At 36.4% G+C, this 18965-nt stretch overlaps 1 protein-coding gene across 2 annotated transcripts in view; it reads right to left on the bottom strand.

The window, feature by feature from the left end:
• LOC144967988 (uncharacterized) overlaps positions 1-18730 on the bottom strand; it is a 59718-nt gene extending 40988 nt beyond the window's left edge. Inside the window, exons 1-9 of one of the 2 annotated variants that reach the window (XM_078905835.1) lie at positions 18704-18730; positions 18225-18325; positions 14549-14956; positions 14061-14291; positions 12860-12954; positions 12122-12236; positions 9441-9647; positions 8215-8423; positions 792-966 (exon numbers count right to left, since the gene is read on the bottom strand). In XM_078905835.1, coding sequence (XP_078761961.1) covers positions 792-966; positions 8215-8423; positions 9441-9647; positions 12122-12236; positions 12860-12954; positions 14061-14291; positions 14549-14882 — 1366 coding nt within the window. In that variant the 5' untranslated portion in view covers positions 14883-14956; positions 18225-18325; positions 18704-18730. Of the gene's footprint in view, positions 1-791; positions 967-8214; positions 8424-9440; positions 9648-12121; positions 12237-12859; positions 12955-14060; positions 14292-14548; positions 14957-17825; positions 17935-18224; positions 18326-18703 lie in introns of those variants that run through there. The other variant, XM_078905837.1, reaches the window with a different exon arrangement.
• Positions 18731-18965: the final 235 nt, after the last annotated feature.

Genomic DNA, 18965 nt, shown 5'->3' with positions numbered 1-18965 from the left:
CCACTCTGATTTTTGTTTTAATTGGTAATTAGAGATAAGTTGTAATGAATTCAATTGAATTCAGAACAAACAAACAAACAAACAAAAAAGGAGTACAAAGCTAAATGGTACAAAAATATTGACACCCATTTTGCTCCATCCCTTCCCTTTTGATCATCTTTTCATCTAAGGCCGTCATGGGTATTGTACCACTATTCACATTTGGCACCAATGTGTCTAGACTAATGTCATGGGTATGGGAATGTCATCAAAAATCATGCAGCTGAGCAGAGGTGTCAAAAAATGGTGATTTTTCAGCTAAACTACCTCTTAGCCGAAAATGTTTGACACGGCAAAAACAGCTGAAAATTTCAGAAAAATCCTAAAATCGCGGATTTTCGCGGATCCGCGGAAGATTATCATCATGGTGTGATGGTAGTTGTAGTAGTAGTGGTTGTAGCTGTAGTGGTGGTGATGGTTGGGATGATGATGTGGTGGTAGTTGTCGTAGGGATGGTGGTGGTGGTAGGGATGATGATGGGGGTGGTTGTAGTATTAATGGTGATAGGTAGGAATGATGATGTGGTGGTAGTTGTAGTAGTGATGGTGGTGGTGGTAGAGATGATGATGTGGTGGTGGTTGTAGTAGTAATGGTGATAGGGATGTTGATGTAGTGGTCGTGGTGAGTCTTTTTAAAAGGCGGAATTGTGATGGTGATGGGCGGAGATAAAACACCGTTTAGGCGGAAATCCGCCTTTAGGCGGAAGATTCTCAGCCCTGGGGATTGGTATCTATCATAACAAACATACACACCATTTTCCTCCTTGTCACTCTCTATATCCATTTCCACTTCTTCATAATTGTCTTGCAGATTATTGCTTTGCTTCTTTTTCCCTGCTGTCTCCATCGCTCCGTCTGAGGATGCGGCTTTGTCTTTCTTACTTTGAATGTTCTGTGTTTTACTCAATAAAGGCAGTCTGTTTTGTCTCTGTAGTGAGTGCAAAGCAAACACATAATGTAAATATAAAACAATTTAGACAGAACTCAATTAAATAATGTCCTTGAATCAGCTTTACCTGCTGCTATGTGGTCTAGTGGTTTGACACTCGTCTTCTGATCAAAAGGTCCAGGGTTTGAGTCCCACAGTGGTGCATACTGTAGTCCTTAGAAAAGGCTCTTTATTCACATTCTCTCAGCGTACACAGGTGTAAAATGAGTACCGGCCGTTAACATGAGAGTTGTCTCTGAAAAAAGTGTAATATTTCCTAACAGACATCATGTCACACCCTACATGTTAAGTGTCATTCTCTCAGCGTACACAGGTGTAAAATGAGTACCTGGCCGTTAACATGAGAGTTGTCTCTGAAAAAAAGTGTAATATTTCCTAACAGCCAGTTTTAAAGTGGAAATGGTCAAAGGTATCAAATTTCAGTTTCTGGTTGTTTCAGAAACTACAATCATTTTTCTACATGAAAACATAATAATTCAACATAAATATTGAGGCTAAGTTATAGAAATTTAAAGTTTAAAAATGCAACTATCAGTGACACATTCAAAACGAGAGTTGACTTTCTCTCAGAGAGCCACCATTTCCAAGACTTAGTAATATTAAGTCTTTTCCTCCACCATTACCATGTAAGATACAACAGCAAAGGGCATGTATTTAACATGCCCTTACAGAGAGAACGTAAACCTTGTTTTGCGCATGCGTCTCTCATCCTCGCTTCGGGTGAAATCGCGCGGTTAGTTAAATTATCGTTTCTCAGCGATCTTCAAGTTTTATCGAACAGTGTGTTTAATTCTAAACATTTTATTCTCTCACCCCAATAAAATTATATTTGAAAGCTTGATAGTATTTTTCATTCTTTAATTCTTTTTCATAATTAGTGAAATCTCCTTAACCAAAGGAAAGATATCCTCAGTTGAAAAGTTATATAAGTTTTTTAATTTTGTGGTCTATACAGTGCGAAAATTTGGTGAGTGCACCTTCGTTTTTACAACTTCTGATGTAGTAACTTTTAACATCTCTAGTAGGCCTACCATAACCGTGCCCTCCACCGACTCCTTATTGGCATTTTTTACGTATATCATGGCACACAGGCCAAGAGATAAGATTGTGGTTTATTTGGGAACTAGGTGTTCTAATAACTGATAAGATTTCTTTTTTTCAATTGAGCTTTTATATAGCACAATATCCACTGAAAGCACTCAACGCGCTTTACAAGTGGTCTCAAGCCAAAAACAATACTTAACATGTAGAAAGAGGCATGACGCCTGTTAGGCGATATTACAATTTTCCTGATAGAGATAACACTGTTAACGGCCAGGTACTCATTTTACACCTGAGTACGGTAAGAGACTGTGAGTAAAGAGCCTGCTCCAGGGACTTAACCATGCACCCCTCGGATACCTCTTTAATTTTTACATAGGCTATGTCACGTTACTGTAGAACGAGCTTAAGTCTCAATGGGATATTAGCTTTAGGCAACCATGAGTTGTTATTTTTCAAATCTGTTGCTGTGCTATCTTGTGATGACAACACCTCTCAGTCGTCATATGAATATTACTCACCATGGTTATATAAACCCATGGCAGGCCGCCAAACATCACTTGCTATCCATCACATAATGCAGGGTTGATTATGTGAAGTACATTCGGGGCCGGAAGATAGCAAGGCATAGGGCAGGCTACTGTACTGTGTTAGTCTGTGAACAGGTGACCAAATCATAGTACAGACAAGGCAAATCTGTTACTATATGTCCCAATAAAGGTGTAACACAGAGAAGTCCGAAACTGTGTTATACAGGCCGGTACAGAATAAAACAAATATAACACAGGAGACCAAACACTGTGTTGTAAAATATCAAAAACTGGTCGGTCTGTGACGAAATAAAAAGCGACATAATATGTCGTAATATCACATCTCAATAAAAGAGTGTGATAGTAAAAAGGTGCCCGTTAACAACTGAGTCGGTCAAGTCTCTATCCAGATCCAAAAGGATAGTGCAAAGTCCTGTATGTAAAAGAAATTTGAGAAGCACGGCTGTTCTCAATATTTGTTGGGTCGTGGTCAGTATCAAGTGAAGTGCTACACATCTTCACGAAAAATCAGAGCAACGATGTGTCAAGATTACAGAGGAGTAAACCAGAGACGACAACCTGACAAGATTTGTTTGTGTGTGTTGTATTGTCTTTATATGTTACTGACGAGGTACGTTTTAGTTGTCAAACCTTTCATTTTTATTATTTTACATTTTCTTTATCTTTTAAAATAAAATTATAATTTAACTTAACCAGCAGACTTGTTTAATAATTTACAGCTCTACGTTGGTGAGACCTTTTGTAATTTCATTTTTCCGATTGTAGTTGAAAATATCTTTATATATTAATGTAATAAAATCAGTGACAGGCTTTAATATTGCAAAATATTAAATCTTACTACTACTACTACCACTACAACTACTACTACTATTATTATTATTATTATTATTATTACTACAACTTCTTCCAGTACTTTTATCTTATTTGTTTTCCACGTTAATTTATGTATTGTTGTGCTGACGAAGGGTTTGTACCCAAAACGTCCATTGTCTGTATCGTTCTTATACGAAGCCTCTCCATTTCCACCCTTTCGTTAGTATTTTCACAATCACAGGCAGCCCCTACCGTTTTCTACTATAATGGTAAATAACGCTGCAGAATCGAGTGGTGTTCCGCTATCATGACTAATAAAGGTAAATAAATCATTAACTTTCATTTATTATGGAAATATATGTGTTATGTCTACTTCGAATTAAAGCATGCTTCGTCATTTAAGGACACCTAAGCTTCCTCCAGGTGACCTTACTTGAAAGTGGCATGAGACACTTCACCGAGGACGAGAGACGCATACGCAAAACTATGTTTAGGTTCTCTATGTAAGGGCATGTGTGTATTTATCTATCTCAGAGAAAGCATGACTGTTTCCACAATTTCATGGTTCACCCAATAATGAACTTTAAAAACTGTAAACAAGTCTAGGTTTTCCCTTTTTTTGTTTGTTTGTTTGTTGCTTTAGGTCTCTTCCAACACAATTGAGGTTATATGAGAGACCGCTGAAACAAAAAAACAAGCAATCTAACAAAAATAGTACAAATGTAAATCAAAATCATAACCTAAAGATATCATAAGCTAAATTATAAATAACCAAGAACAAACAGGCAGAAGATTTACAGAAAAAAAAAATCCCCTGTCAAAAATACAATCACAAACCAAAGAAGCAGGATAGGCTAGTAAAGAGAAGAAGAAACGACATCACTATCGGATCGTACACCCATGCGAACATCATAGGTATATGATTCAAGGGTGATGTTCCCATCCAACCACCCGCATAGGTTTTCCCTGACAACCTTACAAATGAATGATTGTGATTGGTCAACGCTCATCACATGCGCCTGTTGGCCATTAAAATGCCTGGGCAATGTGTCATGACGTCAGCACGCATGTGTTACGTATATGTGTGTTTGTGCATTTTGTTACACACCACATGCTATCATTTCTTTGTCTAGCTGCATTAGTTAATGATTGCGATGAGGGTCCTTTGTCCCTCTTTCTTTATTCATTAAATTATAGGACATGCTAAGACTTTAATAGGACAACAGTTACCTAATCTTACACTTACAGAGATTGTTGTAGGATAAACATTTAATTTTAAGTACAAAAGCAGAATAGTAAATAGAGCCTTCAACAATTAATGAACTGCCAATGGAAATGCGTGTAACTAAAAAATGAAAAAAGCTAAATGTATGGATAGATAAACAGAAAGAGAGACAGGCCTATTAATTGATAAATAGATAGATAGATAGATAGATAGATAGATAGATAGATAGACAGATGAAAAGGAGAGAGGGACAAACAGAGAGATATATATATATATATATATATATATATATATATATATATATATATATATATATAGAGAGAGAGAGAGAGAGAGAGAGAGAGAGAGAGAGAGAGGAGAGAGAGAGAGAGAGAGAGAGAGATGTTCGTTTTGTTGTGCTTTCTTTGTATATTGAAAGAAGGGGGGGGGGGGGGGGGTCTTTTTACACAATCAACAATGTGGTGAACGCTAAGAAAAACTTGAGATTCAATAACATTTTTTCATGTATGTCATCACACAATAAGCCCCACCCCCTCCTCCTCAAGCTGTCATCTGACTCAAATGGAAACAATGCAATGAATAATTTGACCAGCCCATTTCTTTAATTGCAATCTCATTGGTCAATATGTTTCCAGTTGATTGACTATGACTTACATTGAAACAAAATGCTTTCCTTAAACTATTCCTACCATTCTTTGCTCCATCCCTTTCTTCATGTCTACCTCACTCTCTCCGTCTCCCTTTTGTTTCTTTCACACATACAAACACACACACACACAAAGAGCTATACAGTCAGGCTTCAATCTTTACTCGATTTCCCTCCCACCCCGCCTCTTAATACACAAGCAGCCTCTCTCCTCTCCCCCTCTCGCTCCTCTTTTCTCTCTCTCTCTCTCTCTCTCTCTCTCTCTACGTGTGTGTGTGTGTGTGTGTGTGTGTATTTTACTCTCTCATTCTTTCTCTTCCTTCCCATCCTGTTTCTTGATATTTCTTTTCTTACCCTGTCCACCTGGCTTCACATAGTTTCAAAATGTACTTTGAAATTATAAACCCATCTTTAACATTTGACATTTTGAAATCTTATTTCCTCTAATAAATAAGACAAAAATGTCACATTAATAATTCTTATTTCATTGATTCTTTTTTTAAATATCAAAAATTCTTCAAGACGTGGGCAATGTCATAAAATTGTCGGCATTTTTATTTTTGGTGTTTTATTTATTTTAAGGACATCTTACATAATAATGAATAACTACAGAAGTAATAATTTGATTATTTAAAAAATGTGTATGTACATTATCAAATGTATAATCTAAGCTCATGCAAAATTCAGTGATTCCAAAACTCCGGCTTAACAGGAAAAAAATCCGGTCTGGACCAAAAAATTTCAGGTTACACAACTTCCGTCAAATTCCGATGAGGTTAAATTGTTCCGAGGATACCCCCCCCCCCCCTTTCCAGTCACTACTAATACAACCATCACCACCCCATCATCTTCATTACCACTACTACTACAACCACCACCACATCATCATCATCACCACTGCTACTACTACAACCACATCACCATCCCTACCACCACTACTACAACAACCACATCACCATCCCGACCACCACTACAACAACCACCACATCACCGTCCCCACCACTACTGCTATAACCACAACATCACCACACCTACCACCACTTTTACAAGTACCACATCATCTCTACCACACCATCCCTAAAACTACTATTACAACCACCACAACGCCACCACTACAACCACCAATACTACTGAAATCAGTGTTGCAAGTGCCGTAAAAACCCTTCAAACAAATATAGTTCAAATCTCTCTCTCTCTCTCTCTCTCTCTCTCTCTCTCTCTCTCTCTCTCTCTCTCTCTCTCTCTCTCTCTCTCTCTCTCTCTCTCTCTCTCTCTCTCTCTCTCCCTCTTCATACAAACACACATATACACACGCACATACACAAATCAATAAATTTGGTCACTGGATTAATTTTCATGTTCACCTTCCTGTAATTGCCAATAATAGCTTATCACAAATACTTTGACTTCAAACTTTAGCCTCCTTAGTTTTTCAAGTTCATGACCTCTACTTATCACTACATGCACTTTGAGCACTCACTCTCTCTCTCTCTCAAACACACACACACTACAACCACCACCACCACATCATCACTACCACTCCTACTTCAACCATCACCACCACATCATTATTACCATTGCTACCACAACCACCACCACCACATCATCATCACTCCACTACTACTACAACCACCACTTCCACATCATCATTACGACTACAACCACCACCACTACATCATCACTACTACTACTACAATCACCCACACCACATCACCACTACTACTACAACCACTGCCACTACTACAACTACAACCACCACCACCATCACATCATCATCACTACCACTACTACAACAGCCATTATCACATCGTCATCATCACTACTACTACTACTACTACTACTACCACCATTACTACAATCACTACAATTCGGTTTTGGAGCTTGGGGGTTGTATTTGGCAATTTGTTTATTTATCATAATATAGTTCTAATCAGTTATCTATTTAGATCTCGACAATATTTAAACACAATACCAAACACTATCCCAATTCCCTTTTTTTTGTGTGTGGAAATTCCTCTTTCGGCACTGAAATTCCTCCGAGTAATGTCTGAAATTCCTGTGAGTCAAATTGAAAATTGGCGTCTCTGCAAATTTTATTATTCTCGTCAAATTTTCAATGCCCTTATCTAAGGAGTAATCTTTGCCCATTGATTTGACTGTGCGTGAAAATGGTGCCTCACTTCAAAGTCGATTTTCTCAAAACTTGGTTTTTACACATTCCCTACTTCAAACGGTCATATCTCGGCAATGAAAAAAACAGAATTTTATCAATTTGGTATCAAATTTAAAAGCATGAAATAAGCTATGATTGGGTACCAAAAACTCAAAATTGAATAATCCGACTTAATACCGTTTCGAGGCGGAGGGTCACAAATAAGCAATGTGGGCTTAGTATTTTGCTCACGCACAGGCTCAAACACAAGTAGTCTTTTGTTTGGATATTTTTGTGATCAATTTGTGAAATTAGTATTGATGCTAAATGTGGGAGGTAAATCAGTTTGAGATTTTTCAGCACTGATCTGCATCTCATATTTGAAACCACTTTATATCATGTTTACTAAGGCAAATCTTGTTCAATCCCAGCTAGGCTGCTAATGTCAACAGCCAAGCAAATTGGACTTTGATTCATTATGACTAAAATTATTTCTGATTCCCCCATCAGTATCTATAATAAAAGATATTAAGCCATATAAAAGCTCAAGTCACTGACGACTGTCACTTGCAAAGTCCTTGTACACATTATCTTTCATTTAATCATAGACCACCATGAGAAGTTTAATATTTATTGGTTGATCATCAACATGGATTTAGGAAGTACGGGTCATGTGAAACACAGCTAAGAAATAACTAAATTACCAAAACAAACAGCAACAACAAATTCATTTTAAACTGCTCCTTTTCATTATCATCCCATTTAATAGTTGTATCTGAATCTACCACTAAATCCTTACCTTAAAATCACCCATAGTGCCTGTTAGTTTTGGAGGTTTCCGCTGTGAAGAAGAGCCTTCTTTGAAAAGTTTACTAAACTTTTCGATTGCTTTTCCAGCATCCTTTTCGCCCAATGCGTGTAAAACTTTTCGCTTGAGGTGCATATCTTTCTTGTTCTTATTTCCCTCTCCTTTTGGTGGTGGCGTCCTACTCCCTGCTTTATTGCCATCTGGTAAACCAATGCAAAGGATGCTTATCACATATTTTAAAGAAAATAATGCATTGCATTAACAAGAATATAACAACATGTGCAAACAATCAACTATTCACCGAGTCGTCTTCTGAAGGCTGCATCTATATTTCTGTGCGCATATGAGTATATGAAAGGATAAATGTTAATGTGTATGTGTGTTTGCGCATTACATAAGTGAACAAATGGACATCTAAAAAACAGAAAGAGCAAGGGGAAGAAAGAGAGAGATGTTTGTTTATTTTTAAGGGTTTCTTGGTGCTTGCAACACGTTTAGTGCCAGTAAAAGGGAAGAGTATGGAATAGTTAAAGTTCTAGAATTACAATTAAAGTACCCAAGAATAAGAAGACAAAGAGTAATTAAATCAAGTAGGGAACAGATGTTCTTCCAACCAGGGCCAAGACAAAACCAAGAAATCTCATTCCAAGACAAAGACATAAAGCATGCTGGAAAACGGATAGGGGGAAAGAAGATACACAGAGAGAGAGAGAGAGAGAGAGAGAGAGAGAGAGAGAGAGAGAGAGAGATAGATAGAGAGAGAGAGAGAGATAGGAGAGAGAAAGAGAGAGAGAGAGAGAGAGGAGAGAGAGAGAGAAAGAGAGAGAGAGAAAGAGAGAGAGAGGAGTGAGAGAGAGACAGACAGGCAGAGGGGGCTAAAAATATTACAATATCAGTAGAAGTAGTAGTAGTAATATAATAATAAGAATAATAGTACTAATCATACTAATAATAACAATAATAATAATAATAATTATTATTATTATTATTATTATTAATTATTATTATAGTGATAAAGAAAAAAAAGAAGAAGAAGAAGAAGAAGAAAAGAAGAAGAGAAGAAGAAGAAGAAGAAGAAGAGAAAGAAGAAGAAGAAGAAGAAGAAGAAGAAGAAGAAGAAGAAGAAGAAGAAGAAGAAGAAGAAGAAGAAGAAGAAGAAGAATAACAATAAAATTAAAAAATAGTCATTCATCAATGAAAATTCTGATGATACCAACCTTTTTTCTTTCTTCTCCCATGTGATTTTTTGGAGGATTTTGAATATTTCTTATGACCACTTTTCTTCCCTTCATCTTTGGACTGGTGTTTTGATTTATTGTTTTCATCTTCTTCAACTATGACTACCACAGGTTCTGGAACTTTAGCCGGCTCAATATCAGGTATTATCACCACTTCAGTGGAATCAGTCGACACAACAGATGAGCCTATGACAGAAAGAAAACATTGAAAGGATTAAAATTGACAAGTGAAAAGAACAGTGGCTTTCAACTAAGAACACAACACATACCGCTCAACAGCCATTTAAGCAAAATTACAAAAGACACATTCCCTTCCTGCCCCCTCTGTCAACACCCCAATGAAACAGTAACACATCATTTCCTTGAATGGCAACCTCTTGAAGACCTGAGATGCACATCCATCCCACCAAATCCAAGCATCAGTAACACACTCTATAGTCACCTGGAACAACTACAAAAGACATCAAACTTCTACATCATGGCACGAGACCGAAGGGCTAGAGCTCAGGCGGTCACTGGTTCGGATAATTAAGTAAGTAAAGGTTAAGTGGTCATGTATCTAAAAATGGAGTTACGCCAAAACCTACATAAAAAGTTTTAAAAGACATTGCTTCTAACTACAAAGCAACGACACTGACATCTGTCACTTGCAAAGTCCTTCAACACATTATCTTTCATTCAATAATTGATCACCATGAAAAGTTTAATATTTATTGGTCGATCATCAACATGGATTTCGGAAGTTAGGGTCATGTGAAACACAAGCTTTTTTACACACCATAGAAGAAATAGCTACAGCTATAGACAACAAAAAGCAAATTGACAAAAAGGCAACTTTGCCTGACCACAGGTGGATGCTCTAGAATTGCAACATCCACCACCAGGATGGCGTCGTGCGGCTATGTGGTCTTGTGGTAAGACACTTGCTTTTTGGATTGGGAGGTCCTGAGTTCGAACCTCGCTCGGCGCATAGATGAGTCCTTGTAAAAGGCTCTTTACTCATATTCTCTCATGGTACCCAGGTGTCAAATGAGTACCTGGGCATTAACAGTGTTGCCTCTGTTGGAAAAAAATTGTAATATCGCCTAACAGGTGTCATGTCTCGTTCTATGTTATGTGGTGCTGTTGGTCAGGGACCATTTGAAATCGCTTTGAGCACATTGAACGGATATTGCGCTATTAAAAAGCTCAAGTTTTTTTTTCTATATTAAAAGCTCATGATTGTAGAGCATCCCTCTCCGAGCCAGGCAGACTAGCTGTAGAGTCCTATCATGAGTTTGATTCCGTATCGCTGCAAATTTGTTATTATCTATTGTCTTCTGGCGCTTTTCTACTCTCTTCATTTCTTGCTATCGTTTTAGAAACCATGCAACAGCTTCATATAAAAATCTAGGATCCAAAACTTCAAACCTAAGCCATCTGACACGACCATTGAGGAAAAAAAAATGTAGTCCAAGATGGACATAAAAGTGATAAATGCAATGTACTTTCTGGGGTACCCCAAGGAATTGCCCTGCAATCCCCTCTGCTCTCTGACATTCAATTAAGACCTAGGAAACAATATGTTACCAGTCACTAAATTTAAAGCATTGAATGAGAATAGTCTCTTAGGGTAATTGAAAATCGGGAAGACACATTGATCTTCTGGAACGAACTAAACTCACTTCTTTCGCGGACAGAAACATGGAAAACATTAGTTTACACCCTGAAAAATGTTAAGTAATGACAGTAAGTAACAAATAACAGCAAATCAAATAAGACTATACAATACTCGAGTCAATCACAAAAACATGAAGCATACTCTACCTGAGAGTTTAACAACCAGGATGAATCACCACTGCTCTCAAATAACTGTACAGTGGAAAACATTAGAAACCAGGCAGAAAGAGAAATATCTTCCAACTTTTCAACAAAGCTATCCAATCCATTCCAGCAAAACAACAATACACATACTACAAAGATTCCCCAAACAAAATTGCACATACACCAGTAATTATCACAGCAGCCGATATACCATTCAAATATGCAACACAAATATGCATAAGACCAGTTTATTCTCACAGACCATCAGGGAATTTAAAAGCCTCCCATCAGAAATTTTAGCAATTGTAAACAGTGACAATTTCAGTAAAACACTACAAATCAATTTATCCAGAAGATGCTTGTAATAGGCAGTAAGAATTATAAATTTTGTAAACATCTGCAGCGGAGGTCCTGATAGCTCAGATGGTATAGTACTCACTTCACACGTGAGGGACCAAGTTCGATTCCAGATGAAGTCAAGATATTTTCTTGAATGACAAATGAATTCTAAAGAACAACCATTTAATTCATTGGATAGCAGAGATAAGAAGAAGAGGGAAGACAACACTACACACCTTACATTAGTGTATCTTTTAAAAGGGTTGTTTGTGTTGGATAAAAACAGCGAACGCTATGATGGAGAGGGCAGTAAACAAGTAAATGTTTTCTATTCTATTAAGCCACCACAGCATTTTAAGATAAATTGTATTATGGTTCTAGACTTTACATGAATAAATTATGTCTGAATCATTTTTATTTCTGGCCGAGGAAGAGGTTTAAATCCGAAACATTTTAAATAAAGTATGTTTTCTTTTCTTTTTCTTTTTAATGGATTTTATAAATAGAAAGTTGTCTACCAAGAAGTGAAGGTGACACAGGTTGCTTGTCAACTTCAGACGCAATGAGCTGATTATGTCTGGCAGATGTTGCTAGAGCCAGTCGACGCAGTTCTTGCTCATCAAAATCCTCTTCCTGCATATAATGACAAAGATTTTGTTATATATCAAAAGTCACATAATACAGTTTAATAGTATCTAAGACAATGTTTTTGGGTGCTTAAATGACCTAAATAGTTGAAAGCGCCGTTATACACCTAAAAATAACAAACAAACAAGACAATGTTTGTAAGAGGGATCACCAATTTCCGTTCCTTGGAAATCAATTTATAAATAACACCCCAATATTGTATTGAGCCATGTCCAAAAAAAGGCATAAAACAATTGCTTTATTATATGATGATTTTGACTACTTAATTATGATTGTAAATAAATGAACTATGAGTGGAATGTAACAGAGAGGAAGAAGAAGAAGAAGAAGAAGAAGAAGAAGAAGAAGAAGAAGAAGAAGAAGAAGAAGAAGAAGAAGAAGAAGAAGAAGAAGAAGAATGAAAGAAAAAAAAGAAGAGGACAACGAGGAGAAGGAAAGGGAAAGGAGGAGGAAGGGGAAGAGGAAGAAAAAAAGGAGGGGCAAGAAATAATGAACATAATGAACCATGATAACAGGTTAGACCAAAAAAGCATGTATAATATATAAGTAATATGCATTTTTTTTAAATAATAAGCAAATGAATATAAATAAGAAAGAATAAGATATACCTCTGAAACATCTTCCATTTCCAGTTCAACATGGACAATTTGGGTATCCGAGTCTGGAAGTGTTTGAAGCTTTTCCATGTTTTCAAGAAGTTCCTCTGAATCGGATGAAAATGACATTAAAATTTTCAACATAAAATTCTATTTTCTAACAAGCACACTTAATTTTGGGGTACTGCAGGGGTCAATTTTGGGTCCATTTCTGTTAACTGTGGTTAGCATCATTCAATCCTACAGCATCAGTCACCATATTTACGCTGATGATACACAGCTATATTTCCCAATTTCTTCTTCCAACTTAATTTCAAACAAAACAAACATCTTTAACTGAGTCTCTCACATCAAACTCTGGATGACCCAAAACAAGCTCAAATTTATTGATGATAAAACTGAATTTATCGTTTTTAGAAAGCAAGGAAAGACCATTCTAACGGAAGAACTTTTGATTTGTGACTGTCATTGTCATTTCCAAATCTTCAATCGTAAAAAACCTTGGTTTTTATTTTTATTAATTTCTGAATATGCAATATCATATAACAAAACTCTTGTAAAAATCGACATTTTATTTTAAGGTTTATCAGTCATATCCGCAACCTTTTAGATGAAGAAACTTGCAAGATGCTAATTTATTCACTTTTTGCTAGCAGTAGCATGCTAGACTATTGCAACTCCCTTCTCTTCCAACAGGTTTCCAAAGAGCTAGGTCGAAAGACTACAGTTGTTACAAAACAGGCCAGCACGAATTGTCACTCAGACAAAAAAAAATGGACAATAGCGCTATATAAATATAAATCTCCCCATTACATTACATTATATTTTTTCACTGTGTGTAATTCTGATTTTTTTTAAAAGTAGTACTTCAAGGCCATAAGGCCCATGGAGCCGGAGTTTATCTCAGTTACTATAATGTTAATCAAATCAATTGCTTTGGACAGGACACTAGTCTATCTCAAAGTTTAGACCAGATCAAACAGTCCCAGTTACCCAATTAATGCTGAGCTATCAGGACCCTCTAATCAGATATAAAAGTAATTTTAAAGTAATGTTGTAAAACAAGACACAAGAGGAAATATCATATTTGTTTTGTACAGGATTATATCTATCATCTCTTACTAAGCCTATCAGATTTTTATAATCAATAGCAATGTACTCTATAATAGTTAGAAACTCAAATAAAACAAAGAAAGAAAAACAAAATCCTTACCGTGTTCAATAAGCTTATTCCTTTCCTCCTCATTCTGATGATCATTATAAATACTCTTTTCTTCCTCATTCTCTAAACTCTTCAGTTGTTCTTGAATTCTTTTATGTTCTCTCATAAGCTGGTCATACTCGTCTTCTCCCTCTTGCCAGCTGGGACTAGAAATGCGCGTTTCCAACACAGGACTACTGGGTCTGACAGAGGATGCTCTCCTCAATCGATGATTTTCCCATACTGATTGATTGTTGTTAAAGAAATGGAGTAAACTCATGGTTTGATATTATCAATTTTTATATCTCTGAAAATATAGATGGTTAATGAAAAACATCAATCTATCCTTCATAATTTTGTCTTTTAATATCCTTGATATTAAACAAAAAAAGAAGAAAGTTTTAAAAAATAAAATAAAAGGGGTGGGGGGCAGGAAGGGGAATTACATTCTACAAACTTATAATATAAAACTATGATTATGATGTAAAAAAAAAGGATACATTTAGAATGAGAGAGTAATGGATAATTTTTCGAGTCGTCACTTCTTTTTCTATCCCAATCCTGATATTTCTTCTTCCTCAAATAGTCACTGTGTCCGTGTTGCCAGGCTTCTTGCGGAGTCTCAGTGCGGCGTCTCTTATCATCTTCATAATCAAAATTCCTTTGGCCCCAGTTCCCCTTGTCACCCTGCTTTGCATCTTCCCTGCCACTTTCGCTGTTATCATTATCACTGTCCTCATCATAATCATCATCAGTGAGTTCTCCTTCTTCTCTACTGTTGTTGGGCAATGAACTGCTGTTTTTATCTTCCATGGCGGTCTCATAAAATTCCATGCTTATAATTGCAAAAGGAGAGAATTTCTCCTTCACATCAATCACAAATCCATTTTAACTGAATCTTGAAAATTCTGTGAAAAAGTGAAGAAAAAAAAAGAAGATAAAAAATTGCCTGTGTACTGTAAGGACATAACAGTTCGGAAAGTGATGGTAAAAGATCAGCTGAAATGACATCATGAAACATGCCCTACTGATAACATGATGGACACCTACGTATCAAAACAGACATCAAAAATGAAAGCATTCTTCATTTATAAAAGCAAGCAAACTTAGGGTATGAAATACAATGTGTATTTACAATGCAAATTTACTCCGTTTTGGCATGCTCCATTAAATATTTCTTACAGGGTGTCAATCCTTTATAAACCTGACGATATTCCTAAAAATCTGACCACCATATGAAGGTTTAATAAAGAAAATAAAGCATTTGATTATGCCAACCTGGTCAATTATTTGGTTTATTTGCTGATCAGATCAGTAGTTTTATCATGACCCATAAAATAAAGAATCTAAATACTTTATCTACACCAATCCATCTCGAACATGAACATCACGTTGGTTCTTTCACAAATCAAAATTCAAACTCTAAACAGACATATGCTGATTTGTTTAAGGTAAGGCATTTGTTTTATCGATGATTTGATTTAAAGAGCAAAGTAAAGAAAATATAGCAAATTTGCTCAGTAACAACCTAGATAGCCCCTTGGAAATATGAAGAAAAAAAAACATTTGTTAACCTTTAAATTATTCAAGCCAAAAACAAAAACGATGAGACTATAGGTATGTCCTGCCATCCAACTATGTGACCTAAATGAAAAAAAAATTTATTTTACTGCTCTTTTATTTAATCTTTTGCTTTCATGTAATGTCTCTTTGACATAAAGAGTCGCATTACCCAAGGTGATTTACCACTTAAAGTCACAACATTATAACGATCCCGCCACGAACTACCAATTGAAAACATCTCTTTAAAAAATAAATTTTTTTAAATCACGTTCAACAAGGTCATTTTCAGTCAGACCGACATTGGTTTGAAATCCCCTCATGTGTGAACACAACAGATTTAGACACCTTCAAGCAAAGATTATCAAACTACATCAGTCTAAACACCAACAATGGCCTGCCACATTCAACAACTCTCTCCGCCCTCGAATACGAGTACTCATAATTGAGTTGACTTCGAGAATAACATGCATTGAGATTCAAATTTAGAACATTGTCATTTTAAACTACCACAAACCACAGCTCACTCAAATTCTTTTTTTTTTTTTTTCTGGCCTTTCACCTTTGCCTTACAGTTACAGACTTAGGAAATTGAAATTGACAACTATCTAGAAATGTTCTCTAAATCTAAATGATTCCACTAAAACAATCAATTCACCGTGGATGGAAAATGATCTGAACAAAGTAAATTACAAGTAAAGGAGACTAAATAATATTTTTTTTATAAAAAGAAAAAAAAATTAATAAAAATAATAATAACTCTCTCTCTCTCTCTCTCTCTCTCTCTCTCTCTCTCTCTCTCTCTCTCTCTCTCTCTCTCTCTCTCTCTCTCTCTCTCTCTCTCTCAAAAAAACAAAAAACAAACAAACAAACAAACAAAAAAAACAACAAAAACTGCTCTCCTCAACATCATAACAGTACAAGAAACATTTCTATGGTTTTGAGTCTGAAGACCAAAATCGAGTTTTCCTAGCAAAAATCTAAAAATATTGTTAAAAAATAAAAGTTAAATTATGTGTGGGCAACCGGCCGATAACTTGCAATCTCTTAATAATAATGCTGAAAACTTATAAAGCGCTATAACTCCGAGACACCAGACTCTAAGCGCTTAAATTACAAATTACTTTGGCTGACACATACTCATTCACACACACAAGCATACACACACACACAAACACACACACATAAAACACACACCCAGACACACAACTCACAATAGAAAAGACAGACCTATCTTGCTTCTCATAACATCTACTAAAAACGAAAGATATGTTTTAAGCGAACGTTTAAAAATAGACAAAGATTCTTTTTCACGAATGCTCTGTGGTCGGTAAGGCGTTCCAAACAGAGGGTCCGAAATGAGAAAAGGATCTCATTCCAGCATTTTTCCGTATTCGAGGGACAACTAGTTTGGTGAAATCACTGGCCGAACGTAAGGGGCGGGGTTTTGAATATATTTCAATTAGTTCCGAAATGTAGGAAGGGGCAGTACCTTCAAGACAACGATACACTAAAGTACAAGCTTTGAATTTAATCCTTTTCTCAAAAGGCAGCCAGTGCAGGTCATGAAGCAGAGGTCTGGCAGAATCGCACCTATGCTTCATGAATACTAGCCTGGCAGCGCTGTTTTGGACAATCTGAAGACGTCTCAGATTATATTGCGAAACGCCAAACAACAGAGCATTGCAATAATCCAATTTCGATAGTACGAGGGACACAACCAGGTGTTTGGTCACATCCTCAGATATGAACCGTCTAATGGAAGCAATCTTTTCTAGTTGGAAAAGAGAGATCTAACCAAATTATTAACCCGATGCTCCACCGACAGTCCAGAGTCTAAGAATGTGATTTTTTTTTTTGTGTGGGTGGGGAGGGGGGGGGCGCAGGATTATTACCTAAAAAATAACCAACCCCCCCCCCCCCTCCCACCAAAAAAATAAAGAAAAAAAAAGAAATAAAGAAAGAACAGCAATATAAACAAACAGGCAAGCAATGAATAAACAGAAGTAAAAACTCGCCTCTTTAACATAAAGAAACAGTTCTATAAACAAAAATAGTTTTACGCCTGGGGCCAAAATCTTGGTCTCCCTAACCTCTACCTTATTTTACATAAACAACACCAAACAAAGGGGCAATTTCTCCTGAATAAAATGAGATATGAATCATTAAAAGGTGCCCATAAACAAAAAAATATATGAAAATTTTTCTGAGACCCACCACTCAACAAAGGTCCTAAAAATCAGTACAGTCACAGCCACTGGCACTGGGCCATTTTCATTTATTTATCAGTCATGGACCAAAGTAACAAAAAAAGTCTACTCAAGTGGTCCTGAATCAACAAAGAATACCTATTATTAACTCAGAGAGAGAGAGAGAGAGAGAGAGAGAGAGAGAGAGAGAGAGAGAGAGAGAGAGAGAGAGAGAGAGAGAGAGAGAGAGAGAGAGAGAGAGAGAGAGATGTCGTCATGTTCATTCCGCTGTGTGATTACGATTGATTTGATGGTGGATGATGGCGATGGCATCCACGAAACATTACAAAGATGAGAAAATAAATCTTTTGGAAATGTTACTTTTAAAATAATGTGTTTTTGGCAATGAAGAATGACAGCTGATTACCTTGGTATTTGTAGTGTAGCGAATAATGAGCCCTCAGTTCAGCACTTTTCTATGTTTCTGTGACTGACTCTGTTGTACTTACTTGCTGTATGGTATGGCTACTGCAGGGTTGCCAGATTATTTTTCAACAAAATGCCAGGGGAAGACTCAAAAAATGCCAAAACACTCAAAAAAATGCCAAAGTCTGTTGACTCCCACCCCCACTAAGAAAACTACTCACTTTTGATAGACAATTTACTATCATATCCTGGTGGCTTGCGTGTTTTCTTTTCTTTTTTTTTTTGAATTATACTGAATTTCCTGTTGGGGTAATGAAATAATTAAGAAAAGGTGTCATTTGAAGTATAATATACAAGAAAAGAAAATGCCAAATGAAAATGCCAAATGCCAAATGATTTTTCTAATGCCAAACGGTTTTCAAAAATGCCAGATTTTTGGAATCTGGCATTTAAAATGCCAAACTGGCAACCCTGGGCTACTGAACACTGAACACTGAACTCCGATTCATGATTGCCAGATAATATTTTATAAATAATCCAAACCATTACGAAAAATAATCCAGATTTCAAAAAAAGAATCCATGTCATCCTCATCCCATTTCTCACCCTGTCCGGTCTATACCTACATCTTAATCAGTTGTTTTGGGCGTGCTTGCTATTAGTGTTCTGGCGTATATATATACAGTTTTGGATTCAAATCATAGGATTTTACAATATAACCGTTGCAACCGTTGATGGATAA

Source organism: Berghia stephanieae, chromosome 3 (assembly GCF_034508935.2).
Source record: "Berghia stephanieae isolate SIO BIC M18660-M18661 chromosome 3, UCSD_Bste_1.3, whole genome shotgun sequence".
Taxonomy (NCBI): Eukaryota; Metazoa; Mollusca; class Gastropoda; order Nudibranchia; family Aeolidiidae; genus Berghia; species Berghia stephanieae.
This window is presented reverse-complemented; position numbering and strand designations above follow the sequence as displayed.